Source organism: Bicyclus anynana, chromosome 3 (genome assembly GCF_947172395.1).
Source record: "Bicyclus anynana chromosome 3, ilBicAnyn1.1, whole genome shotgun sequence".
Classification (NCBI taxonomy): domain Eukaryota; kingdom Metazoa; phylum Arthropoda; class Insecta; order Lepidoptera; family Nymphalidae; genus Bicyclus; species Bicyclus anynana.
Genome location: NC_069085.1, coordinates 15,411,721 through 15,435,135, shown reverse-complemented (window position 1 = coordinate 15,435,135; position 23,415 = coordinate 15,411,721). Strand labels below are relative to the sequence as shown.

The 23,415-nt window shown below is 37.9% G+C and overlaps 1 protein-coding gene across 4 annotated transcripts in view; it reads right to left on the bottom strand.

Annotated features, from left to right (window-relative positions):
* Window positions 1–23,415, bottom strand: part of LOC112058593 (leucine-rich repeat and calponin homology domain-containing protein) — a 111,052-nt gene that overhangs the window by 30,723 nt on the left and 56,914 nt on the right. For all 4 annotated transcript variants that reach the window (XR_008252412.1, XR_008252413.1, XM_052891257.1 and 1 more), the window contains exons 3-4: window positions 6,361–6,593; window positions 4,143–4,279 (exon numbers count right to left, since the gene is read on the bottom strand). Coding sequence is in view for 2 of the 4 variants with exons in the window: in XM_052891257.1 (XP_052747217.1) it covers window positions 4,143–4,279; window positions 6,361–6,593 (370 nt within the window). In the remaining 2 variants the exon portion in view is untranslated. The remainder of the gene's footprint in view (window positions 1–4,142; window positions 4,280–6,360; window positions 6,594–23,415) is intronic.

Below are 23,415 nucleotides of genomic sequence, written 5' to 3'. Positions count from 1 at the left end.
CGAATCGGCATATACGAGATGATGAGATGACTGATGCAATTGCGTAGCTACCCAGGGGCTAGGCGGTGCAATGCCCTCGAATCCTAACCAGAAAATCGCGGTCGAACTGAACTTCGAAAACGAAAAAGAGAAGGAGACATTGTCGTACGACTAGGAAACATAGTCAAAACGTGGGAAACTGGAGGGAGTATTGCTGCTTAATTCTCGTTTATCAATAAACAAACGCTTTACGTTCACTTGGGCAACAGAAAATTCCTGTTATTAATTAAACAAATGACGCGGGTGCAGTTATAATGTTACACACATGAGGGTAAATAAAAGGAGTAGTCATAGTAGGTTAATTGAATGAGTCAATATTTGGGCTGGTTCACTCACCCATAACGATAAATTACATTAGGTTCCCTGACGTGATATGAGATAACGGGGTAAATGTGTTTTTGTGTCAATATTGGGCTCCTGGCCTAATAGACCGGTCAAATTAAACCAAAAAATAAGAGTAAAGTTACCTAAATTCCCACCAAGCTGAAAATCGGTAAGATTGTTTAAAATATCATTAAAAACAAAATTTGAATGTTCCCCATCTTTCCCCTGTAAGGAAAAAAAATTATTTAAGGTCAAAGGTCAAAAATGAGTTTTTCGCGATTTTCAGCAAAACGGTAAATGTTATCATAAAAATACCTTAGACAAAATTGTAGACCATAAAATTATCTACAAAAAAATTATCAATACTTTTTTTCTACGAGCCACCGTGAAAAACTAATTTTTATACTAATAATTTTTTTTCCTTACAGGGGAAAAATGGGGATTTCATTTTTAATGATATTTTAAACAATCTTATCGATATTCAGCTTGGTGGGAATTTATGTAACTTCGAATGTTTAAAAAAAAAAAGAAAATAGGAAATATCGCTATCTATTTTTTGTTAATTCCTTACTAATAGCCCTTGATTGATGCAATCTAAGATGGAAGCGGGCAAACTTGTTACGGGAGGATAAAAATCCAAACCCCCGTTCTACACGATATCGTACCAGAATGCTAAATCACTTGGAGGTATGTCTTTGCCGGTAGGGTAACTAGCCACGATCGTAGCCTACCACCGCTATTTCTTTCTTTGCGTTGGGAAGAAATAGATGAGACTGGGACTACTCCGCCGCCATTTTGTCTATTTATCTTCGCGAAATAATATGTCGTTGGTCGCATGCTAGGCATACTGGACATCACATCACGAGTTTGCAATATTCACAAAGTCAAGAGTTATCGCCGTCTGTGACCAAGGCATCCGTGATTTCTAAAATCTACACGCGGAATATTATATTCTAGCAGATCCGAAACCAGACCAGTTGTCCTAATTCAGTTATTGTATGTGTCATTGTAACGTCATCATCATCATCAACAACCCATATTCGGCTCACTGTTAAGCACGAGTCTCCTCTCAGTATGAGAGGGGTTAGTTAGGTTAATAGTCCACCACGCTAGCCAAATGCGGATTGGCAGACTTCACACACGCAGAGAATTACGAAAATTGTCAAGTATGCAGATGTATTTCCTTCAATGTTTGAAACACGTGATATTTAATTTGTTAAAATGCATATAACTGAAAAGTAGGAGGTGCATTTGCTGGTCTGGATTCAAACCGACGGCCTCCGGATCGAGGGCAGAGATCCAGTGAGCTATCACGGCTCAGCGGAATTGTAATGTATGACATACTACTGTAAATTACTGATACTTTAACATCCATCTAACACTTATATATTATCGAATTCATAAAATTACTAGCGGACGCCAGTGACTTCGTCCGCGTGGAATTAAGTTTTTCACAAATCCCGCGGGAACCATGGATTTTTCCGGGATGAAAAGTAGCCTATGTATTAATCCAGAGTAAAATCTATTTTCATTCCAAATTTCAGCCGAATGGCCGCAAAATTGACAAAGTTTCATACAAATTTTCATCCCCTATTTTATCCACTTGGGGGGTAGAATTGATCAAAATCCTTTCTAAGCGGAGGCCTACGTCATTACATCTATCTCCATGCCAAATTTCAGCCCGATCCATCCAGTGGTTTGGGCTGTGCGTTGATAGATAGATAGATAGTGTCAGTCAGTCAGCCACCTTTGAGTTTTATAATTATACTAGCGGACCCGCTCAAGCTTCGCTTTGACTTATTAATTAATTTATTTGCACTTCTTCCCTATCCCTACCTTACACTACCCTACTCCTACCCCTACCCTGACTCTACTCTACCCTACCCTACCCTACCCTACCCTACCCTACAACTACCCTACCGCTACCCTACCCCTACCCTATCCCTATACCATAAACCTACTCTACCCCTACCCCTACTCTACCCCTACCCTACCCCTACTCTTCCCCTACCCTACCCCAACCCTAACCCTACCCTACCCCTACAAAAAAAAAGTATCCTATGTCCTTCTCCTGGCTCTAAACTACCTCCCTGCCAATTTTCAGCTAAGTCGGTTCAGCCGTTCTTGAGTTATAAGTGGAGTAACTAACACGACTTTCTTTTATATATATATAGAGACAAATAATTAGCAATAAATTAAAAATGCGACTATAATTTGAGATTTAAACTATCCTATCTCTCAAGTTGGATCGAACTGCACATGGTGTGCGAATTTTATTATAATCGGTTAAGTGGTTTAGGAGTCCATTGAGGACAAACATTGTGACACGAGATTTATATATATTACACTATATAAATCTCATGATCTCACAGACACTCCCCCATTAGTTATATAATAAAAACATATAGGCACTAAAGCCATGAAATATAATCTGATAAATAACCTACATAATTAACGCGATAGCGAAGCGAAGTTATATGTGTCAACTTGCAAATGATATAAGCAAAGGTTTTTATTAATGCTTCAAATGTAGGGCAATGTAGCACGTAATTAAAAGTTAATGTTTTCCTTAATTAAAATGGTTTTATCATAAGTCATAAATAATTGTACCTATACTGTGAGTGATATGAGTAGTTAAATTATATTATTTTCTCTCATATCGTCGTCATCAACGGCTCACTGCTGAGCTCGAGTCTCCTCTCAGAATGAGAGGGGTAAGGCCAATAGTCCACCACGCTGGCCCAATGCGGATTGGCAGACTTCACACACGCAGAGAATTAAGATAATTCTCTGGTTTGCAGGTTTCCTCACGATGTTTTCCTTCAACGATTGAGACTCGTAATATTTAATTTCTTAAAATGCACACAACTGAAAAGTTGGAGGTGCATGCCCCGGACCGGATTCGAACCCACACCTTCCGGAATCGAAGGCAGAGTTCATATCCACTGGGCTATCACGGTACCAACGGTACCAACGGTCTCTCATATCATATTACCCAAATTATAAATTAAAATAGAAAGATTCACGTGCATATTTTATGGAATTATTGGTGGCTCAGACCAATTACCATAGAACCTGCCTCGCTAGACGTTACCCTCTGTCAAAAGTACATGATCACGATCTAAGGTGTTGTAAACAAACTGCGTGTACAGATACGTTGTTTCATTCTGTTAAAAATAGACGTGTGTGTATTGCGATTTAAATTTATAGTTGTGTGTAGTATAAGGACACAGAATATATTTATTACTGTTAAATATTTTCGAGGTGTGATTTTATTAAAAAAAAAAACGACAGACAATTTTGTTGGTGATTTTGAGTGCTAAACAAGCACAGAATAGACAAGGCTGAAAGCTAACGCTTGTGGATAAAAGTCCAAAGGTGGTGGTGGTTATGTGTCGCCGTAGTCATATTATGTCGTGAGTCGTCGACGTTGAGCTCTTGTCGTAACCATTCCCAGCACAAGATCTTCGCTTACTTAGGGGGTAAAGGGTAATATTGGTCATATTTAAAAGATATGGCAAATGTTATTACAATAAAAATATTGTGAATACAAGTCTAGAGGTAATTGGTCTAAGTTGTGGTTATTATGTCGTCAACGTTGAGCTTTTGTCGTATCCATTCCTAGAACAAGATTTTCGCTTACTTAGGGGTAAAGGGTAATATTGGTCATATTTAAAAGATATAGCAAATGTTCTTACAATACAAATATAAGGGAATAATGGTAAAGTTTAAAAGACATATTATTTCTTTGTACTTTTGAGTGACCGGTAAACACTTACAGTAGTAGGTGGGGAGACGAGCGGGTTGTTGTCCAGGTTCAATGTGATAATGGTGCTCATGTTGCGAAGCTCCAGAGGTAGAGAGGATATGCAGTTGCAGCTCACGTCCAGGTGTTCCAGCCGCAGGTATGTCACCTCTGGAAACCAATATCAATGACACATTATAACTGGAATTACAACACATACTATATTATAATCAATGTCTAAAGCCTGACGAACTTTAATCCAGTCATTAGCCTATGTGGCTTGGGATCACAAGGTCCTGCGTTCTAGTCCAGGGTCGGGCATTGAGGTTCTCTTTTTTCCAAGTGATTTTAAGTGAAAATTCTTAGCACGAAGTCAGGAAGGTGGTGACAAAGTGCCCGTTTGTTTAGCTGTTGGTTCCGGTCATTAAGTAGATATCATTAAATTTGATAGTTCGACATGATCATCCTAAGCATGCCAATTCATATAGGATCAGCATGGTGGGTGAAACCCCATAATATCTCCTCTTTTAAAAGGAGGGACGCCTGTCCCAATAGTTATAATAGGCTGATAGTGATGATGATCAACAATGATTGTGATAATTTGCAAACCTTTTTTGAACGTAAAATTGCAATGCAACATTACAGTGCATGTTAGGGAAAATCAATTGTCATTAAGGAAAAATAAATATTTTGATTCATTTCTGCTTAAAAAAACAGTTTTTTCGGCGAATCACAAATTAAACTAATTAATAATGCGAATTTTCTTTTAGTAGTTCTATTCAATATATTAAAACAAGTAAAACCTCAGGTATTTGTAATACTTAGATAAATTCCGTTGAACATTAAAATATTAAAAATAATAATTTATATAATTATAAATTAGGGCTTAACTGAGGTCTCACTAAAAGAAGGACCGATTTCTTCATAGACATCGTTCCAAACACACAAACACCACGGCCGAAGCCTCCCACCAGCCCGACCTAGACCAGTTAAGAAAATCTCAATCGGCCCAGCCGGGGATCGAACCCAGGACCTCCGCCTTGTAAATTCACCGCGCATGCCACTGCGCCACGGAGGCCGTCAAATACAATTAAAAACTTAATAGGTTATTTTTTGTACGATGGTAACTAGCCATATCAAAGCACAAAATTAGAGAAACTTAAAATAGAAGCCTATAAATTGAATCAAGGATCGAACTCAGGACTTCCCAATTAGTCTCAAGTCTACTGCGTCAGTAAATATCAAGACCACTTACTAGGACCAGTTTAACGTTGGTAACCTACCTCACACAAAAAATATCCAATTTGGTCAGAATTAAAATCAGCTAAATGTAACGGGAAGTATTTTACGAGCCTTATAGAATGATTGCATTAAAAAATAAATCGATTTTTATGCGTATCTACCTACCTACTAACATGAATGATCAATTACTAAACTAAGCTATGGCAAGAAATTGGAGTTTTTTAGTTATTGTGCGTTCAGGAGTTTCTTTATATCCAAAAACCGCAATCAGAAAATAATAATTTCATTAAATTTCGATTAATTTTACCAAGCAATTTCGAAATGGTTACGTTTTCATCTCGTACTGTACTATTATGTACGAGTATATTATGTATTATATGTAGCCGTGATAGTCCAGTGGATATGACCTCTGCCTCCGATTTCGGAGGGTGTGGGTTCGAATCCGGTCTGGGGCATGCACCTCCAACTTTTCAGTTGTGTGCATTTTAAGAAATTAAATATCACGTGTCTCAAACGGTGAAGGAAAACATCGTAAGGAAACCTGCACACCAAAGAATTTCTTAATTCTCTGCGTGTGTGAAGTCTGCCAATCCGCATTGGGCCAGCGTGGTGGACTATTGGCCTAACCCCTCTCATTCTGAGAGGAGACTCGAGCTCAGCAGTGAGCCGTATATGGGTTGATAACGACGACGTATTATGTATCAAGTCGTGGTAATACTACCAGTATATATCTATACTAATACTAACGGACCCGGTCAAGCTTCGCTTTGACTAATGTGGACTTCTTCCCTATCCCTACCCCTACCCTAACCTACCCTACTCCTAATTTTGGTGGTATTGCAGGCGGTAATCTCTGGATCTACTCAATGACACCTCATGTGTCAAAAACCGTCCAACCGTTTGGGCTGTAGGGCGTGCCAAAGAAATGGACACATGCTAGAAAACCCTTCTTCTGACGCAGTAGGGTAAAAACGGTTAACAACAAGAAGAATTAAATCAAAATTACTTACGTAATGGCAAAAGTCCTAATTGATTATTGCTAAGATCTAAACACCGCAGGCCGGCGCAGTCGCCCAACGTCATGGGGACCTGTGTGAGCCTGTTGTTGGATGCATCCAGTTCCGCTAACGTGGCCATCTTGCCGATTTCCTTTGGTAAACTTGTGAGTACGTTGTCGGGGACGAGAAGAACTTGAAGCGGCATCAGGCATACCTCTCGTGGGAGCTCCGTGAGCTGATTTGAACTGTGAACAAGTAAATTAATAAATAACTAAAAACAATCACGAATGGAACAGAACAGCCGCTGGACGTTGGGGTCCCTGCTAGAATGGCGACCCCGCGTGGACTACATCAAGGATATCGCAGGGATTCGCTGGATGCAGGCGGCTCAGGATCGTGGTGTTTGGATTTCTCTACAAAAGGCCTGTCCTGTAATGGATTTCCATGATGATGATGATTTTTTTGATGATTGATTTGATGATAATGATGATTATTATATTCGCAAGCTTAAAATCAATCATAAGGGTTCTAAAAGCATGTTTATGACTTCGTTTTATTTTTCGTGTTCTCAGTGAAACCTTTTCATTGATATCACATCATAGAGGTGTATTAAGTAATTGGTCCACCATCATTGGAACATGGAAGGGTACAACATTGCACTTAAAATAATATCGCATAATGACATCGTGTTTTTTTTTACTACAATTTGAAATAGCAAAGGCAACCCCTTCATGGATTATGACTATTTGAGACCCATTTTAAAATTATCGTAAACGTTGCGTTAGAACGTACTCATAAATCGTTCGTCACCTAATCTAATGGTTCAGAGTTAGTTTGCCAAGAGTATAAACAGTGATACCTACTAAGATACTCAATTTCACAATTCACAAAGATTCACAAGAAATGGAACAAATTTCTTTTAGTGCCAACTTTCTTTACGTTGGCCAATACATTGGCAAATATGCTCTTCTCGTTGGCGAAATATATGATAGCCAACATAATGGCCAACGTACCAACTGCTAACGTCTTGGTCTACGCCAAGACCGGGGATAAACTTGATGCTCTAGTGCCATCAATCAGCTCAGCTTTATGCAATAGGCAACCAATCAATGAGTCAAAGCAAAAACCTGGTACATAGTCATAGGTGAGCACAAGGTTTTTAGCTAGTGTATAAGTTATTATGAAGTATGTACTCATGCAAAAATTATACAAAATAAAAAATCCCCTCTCTAATACAGGTCATACAAAATCCTCAGGGTAGGAAGTGCAATTTTTGCATCTATGAAATACTCTTTGCTGTCAGTACTATCAGTTCTGGGCGTAAGCACAGTTTAGCTAGAATAAGGTACGAATAGTTATTGGCAGTAGTTCTTCCTTGTATAAAACAAATACGCATTCTAATTTCTGAAAGTAAAGTTTTTCAAATAAGGACCTCGCTTATAAGCAGGGCTTGAGATTTTTGCCCAATAAATGTTTTATCCGGGAAAGCCTACATTGCAACGCCAAGCGAATCTCGGTCAAGCATTCAAGTACACGGTCTTTGTTAGTCTTGGGCTTTCGTTAAAATGTTCCCTGAGAAAAAAATCGACTTTAAGTTTAAAATTTGAGTCCTGGTATAATTAGTACATACTCGGCATCTGTTCTTTCATGTAGAAAACTCTTAATGAGCCAAGTTAATGAGAAAATTTCCTACGTAACACAGAGATGAGTTCCTCGTTCTTTTTTTTACATTAAACACAACATCAAAGCGCTTTCACATTTTATGTATCACCGCTATGTTTACGTAAGAATCATTAAACAGAGCGGGGAAATATTCGCTGCGTGTTTATTGACGTCCATTAATAGCTGTATTATAAAACTGCAACGATCATTCACTGCATCTACACAAATAATAAAACACTAGAAAACGTAGAATGTCTACGTACTTTCATCAGCATTATATCAACTCATCAAAGGAAATTATTATGGTAATTAAGTATATCGGTACTTATACGAACCAAAACTTGAGCCACTACGTAATAAAGTTTTATTGATGTTTTATTTTATCACATAAAATGATTATATCAAAGAAATCACGCTACAACAACAGATTGAAATAACCATATAAGAAGTTCGCACAAACGTAAAATCAAACACACAAAAGAACAAAAACGAAAGTAGTAGGTCCTAAGCAACAAACAAAAACAAATAAGAAGACGTATTTAACAGGTGAATAAAGAACTGGTAAACAGTAGAATAAAGAAGAACGACAAACTACGTAGTTCCCGGCAATCAATTGAAATAAACTACGACAAACAAAACAACACAACAAATAAGATGTAAGTGATTACTTTTAGGTTAACCTAAAAGTATACTAAAGATAGCTAGATCCTAATAGGGTCGAGAGGATATATTACAACTTCCAATTCAATGAACATGAAACCGCGGGAGAATATATTATGTAACAAACCTGCCGAACGAACCCATTCCAATGAATCTGATACAGCCGAAGACTTAACAAAATTTAGACGTAGAATCCTTTACAAATTACAAAAATAAGATTCTATTTAGGGAATACATTATGTAACAAATCTGCCGATCGAACCCATTCCAATGAATTTGATACAGCCGAAGACTTATCAAAATTTAGACGTAGAATCCTTTACAAATTTACAAAAATATGATTCTATTTAGGGTTGATTAACATAAAATCGTCATCTAACAAAACGAAAAGGTTAAATTTAAGGAAATAATGATTAATTGTACCTCGTAAGAGCTAGTCGTAGACGAAGAAATATTGATATTATTTTGTAATCTCTAAACATAAATCAGATTTTTTATAAAAATCTCTATAAAAAAAGCTGTTGCTAAATGCTAAATACAGCAGTAAAATTTTTCTTTCATAGTGACTTGAGTAAATTTTTAGCCTTCAATCAGAATAGACAAAGAACATATTTAAAGGCATGATTCTCGTCGTTTTAATATATGAACCTAGTATATCTAATTAAAGTAAATTAAACCAAAAGAATATACAATATAAAGTAGTTAGGTCGTCATTTTAACAACTATTACTCAAAACAGCTACCTAATAGAATGTGGTATTCCTGTAAATTGGAACGTAGTTTTAGTCAGTACATCATCTGAAAACAAGTACTTTTAGCCGAACCTCAAAGATAACAAAACTCATTACGTACATACAAGCTTTAGCCGGCTTTATTTGCTGGGACCCGTCTAGACGCATAGACGTGCTGTGAAACTGGATTCAACACACAAGATACCACATTTAATAATAGATAGAGTTCGATGCACTGTGGATTGAAGGAACCCGATAAGTAATTAATTGGTAGTTAAAAAAAGTATACGTAAGTAAGTGTAAGCTTTTTGCGACGCGCTAAAGAATTTTTCATATAAAAAGCGTGAGTCGTCGAAAGGTTGTCATGTTTTTGATTACTTATCTGAGGGCCACAAACTAAACGATAGAAGTAAATACTCCAACGACGAGCAAAAACAATTTTGATATACTCAATGTGGAAGGACAAGAAACAAGGTCACAAATAGAAGCGAGACAACTTGGACAAGCTGTTATAAACGATCATAAAACGTGCGTCGAGAACTGTACAAGAAAGTTTTATAGTGTATGAATCAATCGTGCAATAAACTCAGACATAATAGGGACATTGCAAGCTAACATTAAATGGCCTTGTTTTTGATGCTTAGAAATGATGCATGCAGTGAATTGAAACATCAAGCAAAGCGACAGTTTCGTGGCCCAGGTGTAACGATGCATTTCAGCGTAGATAGCGACCCAGATGTTTTTCTATACCAGGGTAAAAATTGAAAGGTGGAAAGCAATGTTTTTACCACTTTAAGCAACTAGTGCAGCGTGTAACTATGCTACGTTGCACTGTACAGTTTAAAAACCTGACCAATCTCACTGTGACAACTTTCTTTAAATAGAATACAAGGATGCGTCTAGTCTCCAGTGCAATTACTGAGTACTCTTATACGGCTATTCTGTAACTATTATCCAGCTTTTTGGAGCGAACTATAGCATTTACCAGAGTATCTATTCTTAGTGAGTGATATGTTTTGCTATTTTCTTGTTGTAAAATGGTTGTGGAACATACAGAATAAGTAGGTACAATTCTTGTTTCTATGCCTAATTTTTTTATAAATATCCACTGAACACATCCAAGAACTGTCACTATGACAAACGTAATAGGCATAAGTAAGTATTTGAAAACAATCACCATATTAACATTAGTGTTCACTCTGATAAGTTATTACGAAAAAGGCATAAAAATATAAAGGTATAATATAAATCATAGTCAGACTCAGACTTTCGTGTTACTCATCCCTAGCAGAGTATTATCAAATAGTTTGATTCACTCAGCATCAAGACTCTGTCCCGTCTCATCCACGGTCTTAATTAAACTGGTATGACGCTAATAATAAAATAATTGCGTCCAACCGTTATCGGGACGACCGTATATGGCACCAACAATGAAGCTTCACCAGAATCTGAACATGAACGCTATACGCCGCTGTGTTTATTTGTACGCTTTCTATAGATCGAGAAACCAGTCTGGTTGCGGCTGTATTATTATCGGATTGATTGTATTGGTCAACACTAGTGTCTGGCATCGAAATGTATTGCATCACATCTTTTACTTGTTTACTCAAACGTGGTTATTACTAGTTATTTCGTATGCTGGTTTTCTAGACATGGGTTGTCTAGACATGTAGAACTGTTATAAAAATAGCGAGGGAATTTGTCAGTAACCATAAATCACGACACGCTTTCGCTATATTGTCGTTACATCATAGTTATTCGGGTCGTATTCGTTCAGAAATATGCCCTATTGCCCTCGAAACATCTTTGATGTGGGTGTCTGTAGCCAATTTTTTACCCACAACGTTGGTTATATGTTATTCACATGCTAATGAGTTGGGGGCGTTTTGAGTGAAAATGATAAAGGGTAGAGTGGATGTTTATGTTAATTTAGGCAATGAGAAGAGGTATAGTCAATCTATTAAGAAAGGATGTGGGTGTCTAAAGAAATTTTTACCCACGACGACGTTGATGCAATTAAGCAATGAGAAGCGGTATTAGTCAATCTATTAAGGAAGGAACTCCGTTTCGCTTTAGATGTAAAGATTGATGGATGGATGAGGATGACAGATAAAGAGCGTTTGTCTGAAGGAGTGTTATCACTGCAGACACAGAACACAGAAAACGCTAAGGTTAACGCTTACTGAAGACACAATAGTAGGATTTGTACACTTATCTGTACATATTAGCACTACATCTTAAGGCAAACGGACTTCTTGGAATAGATTCAATATCTTCTTCTAACTTCAGAAGTAATAGGCATTAAAACAATAATACGTAAAGAGTACAAATCTCTAGCTAATGATCTCTCCCATTACATTTGTAACTCCTCAGCGTTAGGATGTTTTACGTTTATTGGCCATTAGTGCTAGTTGTAGAAGATTTGTCTCCTCTAAAACACCTGATCCACAACGTGGTACTTTTCTTGGATGGTTTTTAAGTGTTGTTTTTGCCCAAATACATAACCATTTTGGTGATACAATACAAACAGTAAGTTAGTAGTTGTAAGTAATATTTTTAAATATATTTAAAGTACATAATAAATTATCAGTTAATACAGATCAGAACGGTTTTTTTTTAGTTAGTAGATAGAAATTTTAGTTATATTTTTGGATTAACATTTAGGCATAAGAGGACTTAGGATGATAATGATCGGCTAAGATGGAAAGAATTTTTTCGAGAATTTTTTGTTTTTTTTTATTGATCTCCAAACTTCGATCCGAGTAATAATGATGATGATTTGTAACGATTATTATTATTTTATGATATTGATGATAAAACCGACGTCTCATCGTGTATGTAACCTTACTCACTTCCCAACTGGTGAGAATTTATTAAAAAGAAATCACCCAATATTTTTATCCCAGTACCCGTGATCGCATAGGCTAACCATTGTACCAGTAAGGCAGTTTACGATGATACAACATAGTATAAAAATGCAAAGGTAACCTAACGGTTATCGCTCATAGTACCGGAACTCTACATATGCGAGAAGTACAATTAAGCCATTAGAATATATACCTCACACACGATAGTAAGTGCATTACTCTGCTAATGGGAATGGAATTACGTAGGCTCCGCACCTGCGCATTCCATTAATCTTTTTTATTACAAAGCTTTAGTGTTGTGACCCTCAACTTCATCATACTTCGTCGTCGTCGTCATCAACCCATATTCGGCTCACTGCTGAGCTCGAGTCTCCTCTCAGAATGAGAGGGGTAAGGCCAATAGTCCACCACGCTGGCCCAATGCGGATTGGCAGACTTCACACACGCAGAGAATTAAGATAATTCTCTGGTATGCAGGTTTCCTCACGATGTTTTCCTTCACCGTTTGAAACACGTGATATTTAATTACTTAAAATGCACACAACTGAAAAGCTGGAGGTGCATGCCCTAGACCGGATTCGAACCCACACCCTCCGGAATCGGAGGCAGAGGTCATATCCACTGGGCTATCACGGCTTCTCATCATACTACCTACTATCTATTATTATGTACGTATGTAAAGACTATTATGTATGTATGTTTGACGGCCTCCATGGCGCAGTGGTATGCGCGGTCCTGGGTTCGATCCCCGGCTGGACAGATTGAGATTTTCTTAATTAGTCCAGGTCTGGCTGGTGGGAGGCTTCGGCCGTGGCTAGTTACCACCCTAACGGCAAAGACGTACCGCCAAGCGATTTAGCGTTCCGGTACGATGCCGTGTAGAAACCAAAAGGGGTGTGGATTTTAATCCTCCCTCCCCCTAACAAGTTAGCCCGCTTCCATCTCAGACTGCATCATCACTTACCTTCAGGTGAGATTGTAGTCAAGGGCTAACTTGTAAAGAATAAAAAAAAAAGAATAGCATACTACGGAAATGGGGATTACACATTAGACATTATATCGAGGAGGAAGGTTATTTTGTAGCTGAAATTAATCCATTACTGGTTTTTAGAGTAGTTAAAAAGCGATATCTTTGTAGATATTCCAGTCTGCAGCACACATGCACATGAGGCTTAACACTTTCGCCTTAGGTTGATAGGCACAGTGTATTTAGGGTAGGGTAGGGTAACGTTAGGGTAATCTTCTAGGCAAGCGCGTTCCACCATAGGCTGCATCATCGCTTACCATCAGGCATGATTGCAGCTAAGCGCTTGCTTGTACAAAATAAAAAATGTAACCTTAAATTTTCATACTTTTACTATCAACCACTGCTTTTTAACCGACTTCAAAAAGGAGGAGGTTCTCAATTCGGTCGGTATTTTTTTTTTTTTTGAACGACCAGTATGAAGGCGGTGCTTAGCCGGTGTTGTCTTAATTTAAGCCATTTCTGACAGGACCACATGAAACAACACTGTCTGAAAAATCTAAATCTATAAGATATTCTCACATGGCTTGAATTAATACATCACCGGCTTAGCGCCGCCTTCATACTGATCAGCAGGTAGAACATATTATGATGTTATTTTTCGCTTTTTAGTTTAGTGGGTACGTTTTTATGTTTTGAAGTCGGTTGTATTTTTTTTTAATAAAATTTTTATTAAATATCGAGTTGAGGACCACAACACTATTTCTTAAACATCGATAGGACTAAACAACGTTTGCCGGGTCAGCTATTAAAATATATTATTTATTATTAAGAGGTTGATTAGAAACTACTTGACACTTGCTAGGTGAGAGACGTGATAGCCCAGTGGATATGACCTGAGCCTTGGATTCGGAGGGCGTATAGGTTCGAATCCGGTCCTGGGCATGCACCTCTAACTTTTTAGTAAGTAATGTGCATTTTAGGAAATTAAATATCACGCGTCTCAAGCGGTGAAGGACAAACATCGTGAGGAAACCTGCATACCTGAGAGTTTTCTTAATTCTCTATGTGTGTGAAGTCTGCCAATCCGCATTGGGCCAGCGTGGTGGACTAAAGCCTATCCTCTATCATTCTGATAGGAGGCTCGTGCTCAATAGTGAGCCAAATATGGGTTCTTAATGATGATGACTAGTTAAGTGTATGGTTTGAATTAACTGCTTTCTAGACGGCAGAAACATGAGTGTAGTGCTTCCCAGAACAGGCTGCTACATAGAGCACTGCTACCATGCTCAATTTGGCTCAATTTCACACTAATAAGGTAAATTATAATCAACAAAAAAAGTAATTTTATTGACATCAAACTGAGGTCACTTAACAAGCACCACTTGAGACTTGACACTTGTTCACTAGATGACTTTATGAAGGGTCGACCCCTGAAGCGAAAGGGGTCCATATTAAATGATTTGATGTTATAATTGAGACCCTCTGTTTTTCGTTGTCGTCGCACGTTGTTCGTTACTTAATTACGTTTATCAAATTATCATTTACACAACATAACACAATATTTACACAACAACAAATTAACAACTTATTCGTCGTCGTCGTTATCAGTCCATATACGGCTCACTGCTGAGCTCGAGTCTCCGCTCAGAATAAGAGGGGTTAGGCCAATAGTCCACCACGCTGGCCCAATGCGGATTGGCAGACTTTACACACGCAGAGAATTAAGAAATTCTCTGGTGTGCAAGTGAGTTTTCCTTCAACTTTGAGACACGTGATATTTAATTTCTTAAAATGCACACAACTGAAAACTTGGAGGTGCATGCCCCGGACTGGATTCGAACCCACACCCTCCGGAATCGGAGGCAGAGGTCATCTCCACTGGGCTATCACGGCTCTCAACAACAACAACAGATATGTAAAATTAACAACTTATTATAACTTGTTAATTTTACATAATATCTCACGCATATTAAGTCGCATAAGAAAGATAATAAGTATTAACTAGAGAAAATAGAAGTGAAGTTAAGTGCTAAACATATTAGGTGACATTAGGGACAAAAGATAATTAGAAACGGCTACAAGTGGAATAAAATATGTAGGTTAGTATAAAATCTCTTTAACAAAAAAATTTAACCTACTACAAAATCAAAAAAATAAACTAAAAAGCGAAAAATAAGACCGTATGTGCTACCTTCTGATCACTTCGAAGGCGGTGCCAAGACAGTGACGTATTAATTAAAGCCGTTTCTGAAAGAACCACGGAGAAGAACTGTCTTTAGATCCTAAAAGTTTATGATTTAATCGGCTTTATCACATCACTGTGTTCGCACCGCCTTCAAAGTGATCAGAAGGTATAGGTGACGAAATGACAAGTACTCTGTCGCTTTCACCTCCTCCCTTTTTTGAAGTCGGTTAAAAAACGATACAGCAAATTAGCAAGCTTATTCGGTACTATTTCATTAATCACTTGCGGAAACTCGCCACCACGGATTTTTCCGGGATGAAAAGTAGCCTATATGTTAGTCTATAACATCTACTATCTTCCAGTCTCATTAAACAGACAGAAAGTCCCATTAAAAACGGAAAATATCAAAAAGTTTCGTTTGTGCTAAAAGACAGATTTCAATAATAAATGTGACATACGAGTATAATTTGTATTCATGCGATGGCCAAGTCAATATATTTATTGAAAATATAAAAGATTTTTAACAGTGATATGTTCACTATAAGATATTGTTAGGTTAGCTAAATACGTTATAATTTGAAACAGAAGATCCCTTAATTATGGACAGAATAAAGTAATCGACTTGGTATTACTTGGATCTCACAACTTTTTGCGGTAGAATAACTGATTGCGAGAGTTGCTATATTTTACAAGTGTTGTTTTTTATGACATATTTGTGTGTATGTTGTATGTCTTGAATTGATAGATAGATACTCCAACGTTGACATTGTTCGCAATTCGCACCCCTGTCGCAAAATTGTTCCACCGTTCCGGACGAATGGATCAAGGTCGCTCTAATATCGATTATTTCCACTTTAGGGTAGGGGATTTGGATGTAGGGGAGATTATATTTAGCTCCAATATGATAGGACTTTACATATTTACATAGTTACATAGTTACATAACTCCGCCATAAAGATAAATTAATTGAACACTTTCGGTAGTAAAAATTTAAAATTGGCAAACTTTTCAAAAAAAGAGTGCTAGTAAACAAAATTCCCAGCCGGTGGTAGAGCCTTTACAATTGTCAAAAGTCAAACTTGACGTTTCAAAAGTGCTTGTAAACCAAGCCCACTTCAAATAAATGAATTTTGAATTTTATAATATTGCATTTAAATAAGTATTAGTTAATTAAATTAATTAAAAGATCTAAAATAACGGGGCCGAACTTAAACCTAAAAAAGCTCTAATTATAAGTAAATACCACATACTTATTCAGCAAAGATTTCACTCGCCATAAAATGTAGAGAAAATTGCGAATCAAAAACATGGTACTTGTCAATCAATATGGTACTGTCTTCTTTTCTACATGGAACATGTCCAAGAAATATACGCAGTGCCATGCATAAGATTCCAGAACTTCCAGTAAGTAGGAAAATGCTATTGAATTCAAAAATCACATGGGTGCTACATTTCTAAGTGTCGCCGCACACGGGCCACACGCGACAGCCACAAACGCCACTACAAGAAGCAAGAAGGGGCTACAAAAGTTGCTTTTGACGGCCACCGTGGCGCAGTGGTATGCGCGGTGGATTTACAAGACGATTGGCAGATTGAGATTTTCTTAATTTGTCCAGGTCTGGCTGGTGGGAGGCTTCGGCCGTGGCTAGTTACCACCCTACCGGCAAAGACGTATCGCCAAGCGATTTAGCGTTCCGGTACGATGCCGTGTAGAAATCGAAAGGGATGTGGATTTTCATCCTCTTCCTATCAAGTTAGCCCGCTTCCATCTTAAGACTGCAACATCACTTACCATCAGGTGAGATTGTAGTCAAGGGCTACCTTGTAAAGAATAAAAAAAAAAAAAAAGCTAACGCGCGAGACAGCTACTTGTGGCCGGTGGTCGACACTTGCGGTCGGTGCGTGCTACTTTTTTAACCCATACATACAGTATAATATTCGCGCGAGTGGTGTGTGGCGGCGTTTTGTATCGGCGTTTAGTGGCCGGTGCGGGCCACAAGAAGCGAGCAGCGACGATTGTAAAAACTATAGGAAATATGCCGGTAGCAGAGTTTTGTGGTTGTGGCCGGTGGCCCGTGTGCGGGAGCCGTAAGGGTAAGCATATATTTGCGTCAATGCGGAGTCACGTCACTTGTTAGGCAGCCAGTGTGGTGCTGTGTAGGTATATTATGTAGATCACTTTGGGGAGACAACGACCGAAGGTCTGCAGTGATGGATTGGCGTTAGACAGTCTAGCAACTCTAGCAGATTGTTTGCTTGTACTACAGAAAGGACTGTCGGCGTTCGAATCACCATAGTATAGAAAGATATCTTTTGTATATATCTTTGTGATAGTTTTAGGAAGAGTCCTTCTTGGCGGCTGATGTTTACGAACGTTAGTTTTAGTATCAACATAACTTACACCGGGATAGTATTTTTATGATAATTTTTATTTTCATATTATTCTAAAGTTAGGTATATCAAAATCAATACATATTATAATACAAAGTCCTCTGTCGCGTCTGTCGTTCGCGATAAAATAAAAAAGACTACTAAACGGATTTTCATGCAGTTTTCATTTTTCACCAACAAATAGAACGATTTATGAGGAAGGATTTGCCATATAATTTGTCAAGATTTTGTGTAAATTGGCAAAAATAATAAAAGAATTGTTGGTATTCACAAAAAAAACTTACAATGAAAGTTGACATTTATTTAGATGAAGTCACGGGTGACCGCTAGTAAATAAACAAAATAAAATCTACTTGTGCGTCTCTTACTCTAAATGTTAGTGATTATTTATACAAGCTTACGAATCCTGGAAGTGCAATAAAGCCAAAAAAAAATCAACAAAAACCACGCACCACACGATCATCAACTCCAACCAAGCATTGAACGTAGCCGAAATTTTCAGAGCGCGAACACAAAAGCGATAAAGCGAAGTACCCTTCAATCAAAACACGATTAACACACACGAAACTGCCATATAACAGAAAAAGCCCACCAAATCGCATCGAATGCGCATTGTAGTACGCGTATACCGTGACGTCTGATGCCATACTTATGGAGCATACAGTTTGAAAATGGAACGCGTGCCAAAGCTATTATAATGGGAGTTGCGTAGATGAAAAATTGATTTCACGCTGCGGCAGCGACGATGCAGGTTGTCACTCTAAATTCTATGCGGTAACATGTCCATTTTTAACTTACCCACGAACTATAAAGGGAAAAATATCATTATAATATTTTCTACCTATTGATCACTTTGAAGTCGGTGCGAAGCCAGTGTGGTGTTGATTTTAGGTTTTTAGAAAAAACATATGAAAGGCAAAACGAATGTATGGTGTACAAAAATCTTTACAATAGGTTTATTATAGGTAGGACTTGAATTCATAGATTACTGGCTTGGCACCAACTTAAAAAGTGATCAATAGTTAGAAAATATTATAATGTTATTTCCCCTTTTTAGTTTTGTGGGTACGTTAATGTTTTGGAGTCGGTTGTATTTTTTTTTAAATAAATTAATAGTTACTTTAGTAGCTACATTTACTTCATGATATACGTACAGTATTATTAAACTATTGGAAGCCTTCTCCGTGCGCTGGGAATTGTTTTTTTGGATGACTATTGACTATATCTATACTAATATTATAAAGAGGTAAAGTTTGTAAGTTTGTAAGTTTGTCACATTTTTTAAATGGGGTAATCTTCGGAACTACTGGTCCGATTTCAAAAATTCTTTCACCAGTAGAATGCTACATTATCGGGGAGTGCTATATATTTTATATTAGTATGATATATATTAGCCGAGTTATCACAGTTTTTGTCATACAGGTCGGACCGAAAATCCTCCTAAGCAGACTTATTCGCATGCGCTGCCTTAACCATTGTGTAAAATTGAAATTAATGTATGGAGGCTTTATGTATCTTTAAAAGTTCTACAAAAAAGTCCGCGACACCATATATCTATCTTCTATATATTAGCAGATATAGTACCTTTTGTGTTTTAAAAATTATTAATTTTATATACTTAGGTTTACGTCATTATTTATACAACTAAACTTTAATCCTTATTAAAATAAATTATTTAATAATCACAAGGATATTATGGAGATAAGATTTGCCCTTTACAGTATGTTAATTACTTAAATAGTTTCGGAGATAATAAAAAATTTCTAAAAGACGCAGAAATTTCGCTATATGACGCCCGGCGCTTTTATTTACGTACTTCCCGTTCCCGTGTGAATATGGGGATCAAACATAGCCTATGACACTCGCAAATAACGTAGCTTTCTATTGGTAAAACAATTTTCCAAATCGGTCCAGTAGATCCAGAGATTACCTACTACAACCACACGAACTTTACCTCTTTATATTATTAGCATAGAAGTATCTATTTCTCTTGGTCATACCACCACTCTCGAAGGACTGGACCGATTTTGCTAAGGGTAGGAGTAAGATAGAGAAGTTACAGGTTAGGGTAGGGTACGGGTAGGGAAGCGTAGGGGTAGTGTAGGGGTAGGGTAGGTTTAGGGCCGGGTTTAGGGTAGTAGTAGGGTAGGGGTAGAGGTAGGGTAGTGGTAGGGTAGAGGTACGGGTACGATAGGGAAGTGGTAGGGTAGGGGTAGGATAGGCGTGAGATAGGGGTACGGGTGGGATAGGGGTAGGAAAAGGATAGTGTACGGGGAGGGTAGGGGTAGGATGGGGGTAGGGTGTAGGTAAGGTAGGGGTAGGGTAGGGGTAGGGTAGGGGTAGGTTTGGGGTAGGGTAGGGGTAGGGTGGGGGTAGGGGTAGGGTAGGGTAGGGGTAGGGTGGGGGTAGGGGTAGGGTAGGGTAGGGGTAGGGTAGATGTAGGGGTTGGGTAGGCTAGGGTTGGGGTAGTGGTAGGGTAGGGGTAGGGTAGGGTAGGGGTAGTAGTAAAGTTGACATCGAAATTTACGCGGACGAAGTCGCGGGCGTCCGCTAGTATATTATATATTGACTATAGGTATCTTTAATTTTATTTCGTTGAAACAGTAGCCTATATGTTACTCTAGAGATACTTTATTCTACATGTGAAAACCGCATGAAAATCTGCTAAGTAGTGATATCGCCGCGTTGTAACGGACTAGCGGTACGGACGGCTTCAGTGTGCTCGTGGGGTTCGAGCCGTCCACATCTCTTGTTGTGTAATTCTTTATGGGTTACTTGGGATAGGCGGGGAGAGTGACTTGAGTGGAAAAGGGGAGTGTTTGTTAACAATCAAAGGATCCTTTAACCCTACACACAACGTTCACAAGTGCGTGACTTCACTCAAGGTCATTCTCTGCCATTCTAGGGTCTTATTTTGGTTACAGTTTGATTTGTTAATTAAGTTGTCCTGACAAATTTTGTGAATCATCCTTTGTTCGACATTAGTTTTCTTATTTTTGTAATCATGTCTGAGTCTGCTAAAAGTAGTTCCGACGGATTGGCGCGAATTGAGAGACAGATATTTTTTTAATAGAAATCTCCATTTTTTCGATTATTTTAGTAAAATTAGTCACTCGATTACTTCTCTATAGCATAGATTGTATGAAAGTAGAATTCGATTTTTGAGGAAAATGTTTTGATTAACCCAAATAAACCAAATGTTACGGCTATCAGTTCGTAATCAGTGCGTTTCTCCGTAGTAAGTACTTACGCACAACAACAGTTAACATGTAGTATGTTTACAAATTTATTCATTCATTCTTTCCTGACATTGTTCGGCTTCTCGGTACGGCGGCCCACCCGCGACCGAATTAAATTTGAATGGAGTGAAATTATAAATACTCTAAAAGTCGAAAAAACAGTATTAAGGATTGAGTATATTGTAGTAAATTAATGGAGATGATGACTAGGTTTGAATATATTGATTTTTATGATACATTCAGGTAAATAGGGTCAATGTTAGCTAATTTATACATAAAAAGCAAAGATTGTCTGGATATTTGCAAAATAAATGAGATTATAAAATTTCAAAATCTATTAAAAATATTTTATCGTAATTAGATGAAAATTCATACAGTTTTAGCATTTTTTAATATGTGAACTATAAACATAAACGCACAAATAACAAAGATATTAGTAATTTTGTTTGAACGCACATACAAATCTATCGATCGTTATATTGGCTTCGACGTCATTAGTTCGTGCCATTTTGTATGGGGCGTTTTTCAGGGATCCGCGGCAGCGCCGCAAATCTGACTCTTTAAATCCCCGTAGCTCCAAAAATAATTATCGCAGATACCCTGTTCCTTTTACAAAAATGCTTTACTATTAGTATACTCTTAATTTATATACAATTTAAAAAACTGTCATCATCCCTATTGCCTTGTTAGTCCAGTGGTCACCCTATGTGGTTTCGGATCCCGAGGTCCTGGGTTCGAAGCTTGGATCGGGCTATGAGATACTGCGTTTTTGTTATTACTAAGACATTTTCAACTGAAATTTTCAGCCCAGAGTTGGGAATTTCGTGTCGTCGGTGTTACATTGTGCATCCATGTGTAACTGAAAGAGCAATAGGAAAACAGTAAAATGAAAAAATTAGTAAATTATTAACCGTGTTGCTTATGTAATGTTAGAGTGACGGTTTTTAGCAAACGGTTATTTTTTTTCTTCTTTACAAGTTAGCCGTTGACTACAATCTCATCTGATGGTAAGCGATGATGCAATCTTAAATGGAATCAGGCTATCTTGTTAGGAGGAGAATGAAAATCCACACCCCTTTCGGTTTCTACACGACATCGTATCGGATCGCTAAATCACTTGGCGGTACGGTACGTCTTTGGCAGTAGGGTGGCAACTAGCCACGGCCGAAGTCTCCCAAAATTATTTTTACAGGTATTAACATTCATTATATATGTTATTATATCGAAGAGGTATCAGTCTTGGTATAAATAAGAGGGTATTTGATGACTTGAGCTCAGTTGTTTCTTAGGCAGCGTAGACACCGTCTCGTCTGTCAGTCGCGTTAGTGATTTTGTGCAATAATGTTTGTTTGTAATTATTGATAATATTTTGCGTTGTAATTATTGTCTATCAAAAAATGTTTAGTGTGGGCATGGAGAACATGACGGGCAGGGAGAGAGTATTGATGCATTCCAAAGGGATCCCTTAAACCTACTCTCAAGGTCACAAGTCCTGGGACCTGCTCGAGGTGTTTCCTCTACCACAAAATAATGGTACAATCACTGACGCTGCTGCACACATTATCTGATTGTATCATCATAAAGACAGTATTAACAGATGTAGACAGTATTGTAGCATAAAGCATTCATGGCAATCCACAGAATGGTACCAGCTGTACATAGAGTTCCAAGACGTAACGGTGCCTACAACTGCAGTTGTAAAGCGACGTGTAATGTACGTACATAATTAACGCATTCTAATCACATACACTTAGTCGAACGTACCTCGTATACCGAAGGCAACACGACGATCAACCTGTACTTGGATCTACAGGAAACCCGATTTTCCTTAGATAAGAAACAAGTTGATATCTTACATTTGCAAATCCAATTTGCGGGCCATGTTCATTGCAAGATATTATGTAGATATATTTTCTTGATAGAATATCTGGTATTAGCATCAAGCCTTAAGAAACAATTTTCTTTTATTCATCGAAATATTAAAAGGAGAAAGCTAGGTTCTATTCAAGCTCGGGACCAAATGATACAGAGCTGAAAATTGGCCATAAATTATTGCAACCATGGAGAACTCGAGGCAAATTTTTAAATACAACTTACATCTATATTGTCTAATCAGTAGCATCGTACCGGAACGCTAAATCGCGTGACGGTACGTCCTTATCGGTAGGGTGGTAACTAGCAACGGCCGAAGCCAAGCCAGCCAGACCTGGGGCCTAATTGTCTAACGCAAACGATTGAATTTGACAGTTGAAATCGTACGTTTTTACTTGTCAAACGGCTATTTCGGATTGTGTAAGCCAATGGAAAGCCATCGGTTGGGCATAGTTAGTTCATTACGATTAGATCGTTATTTTTATACGAAGAGT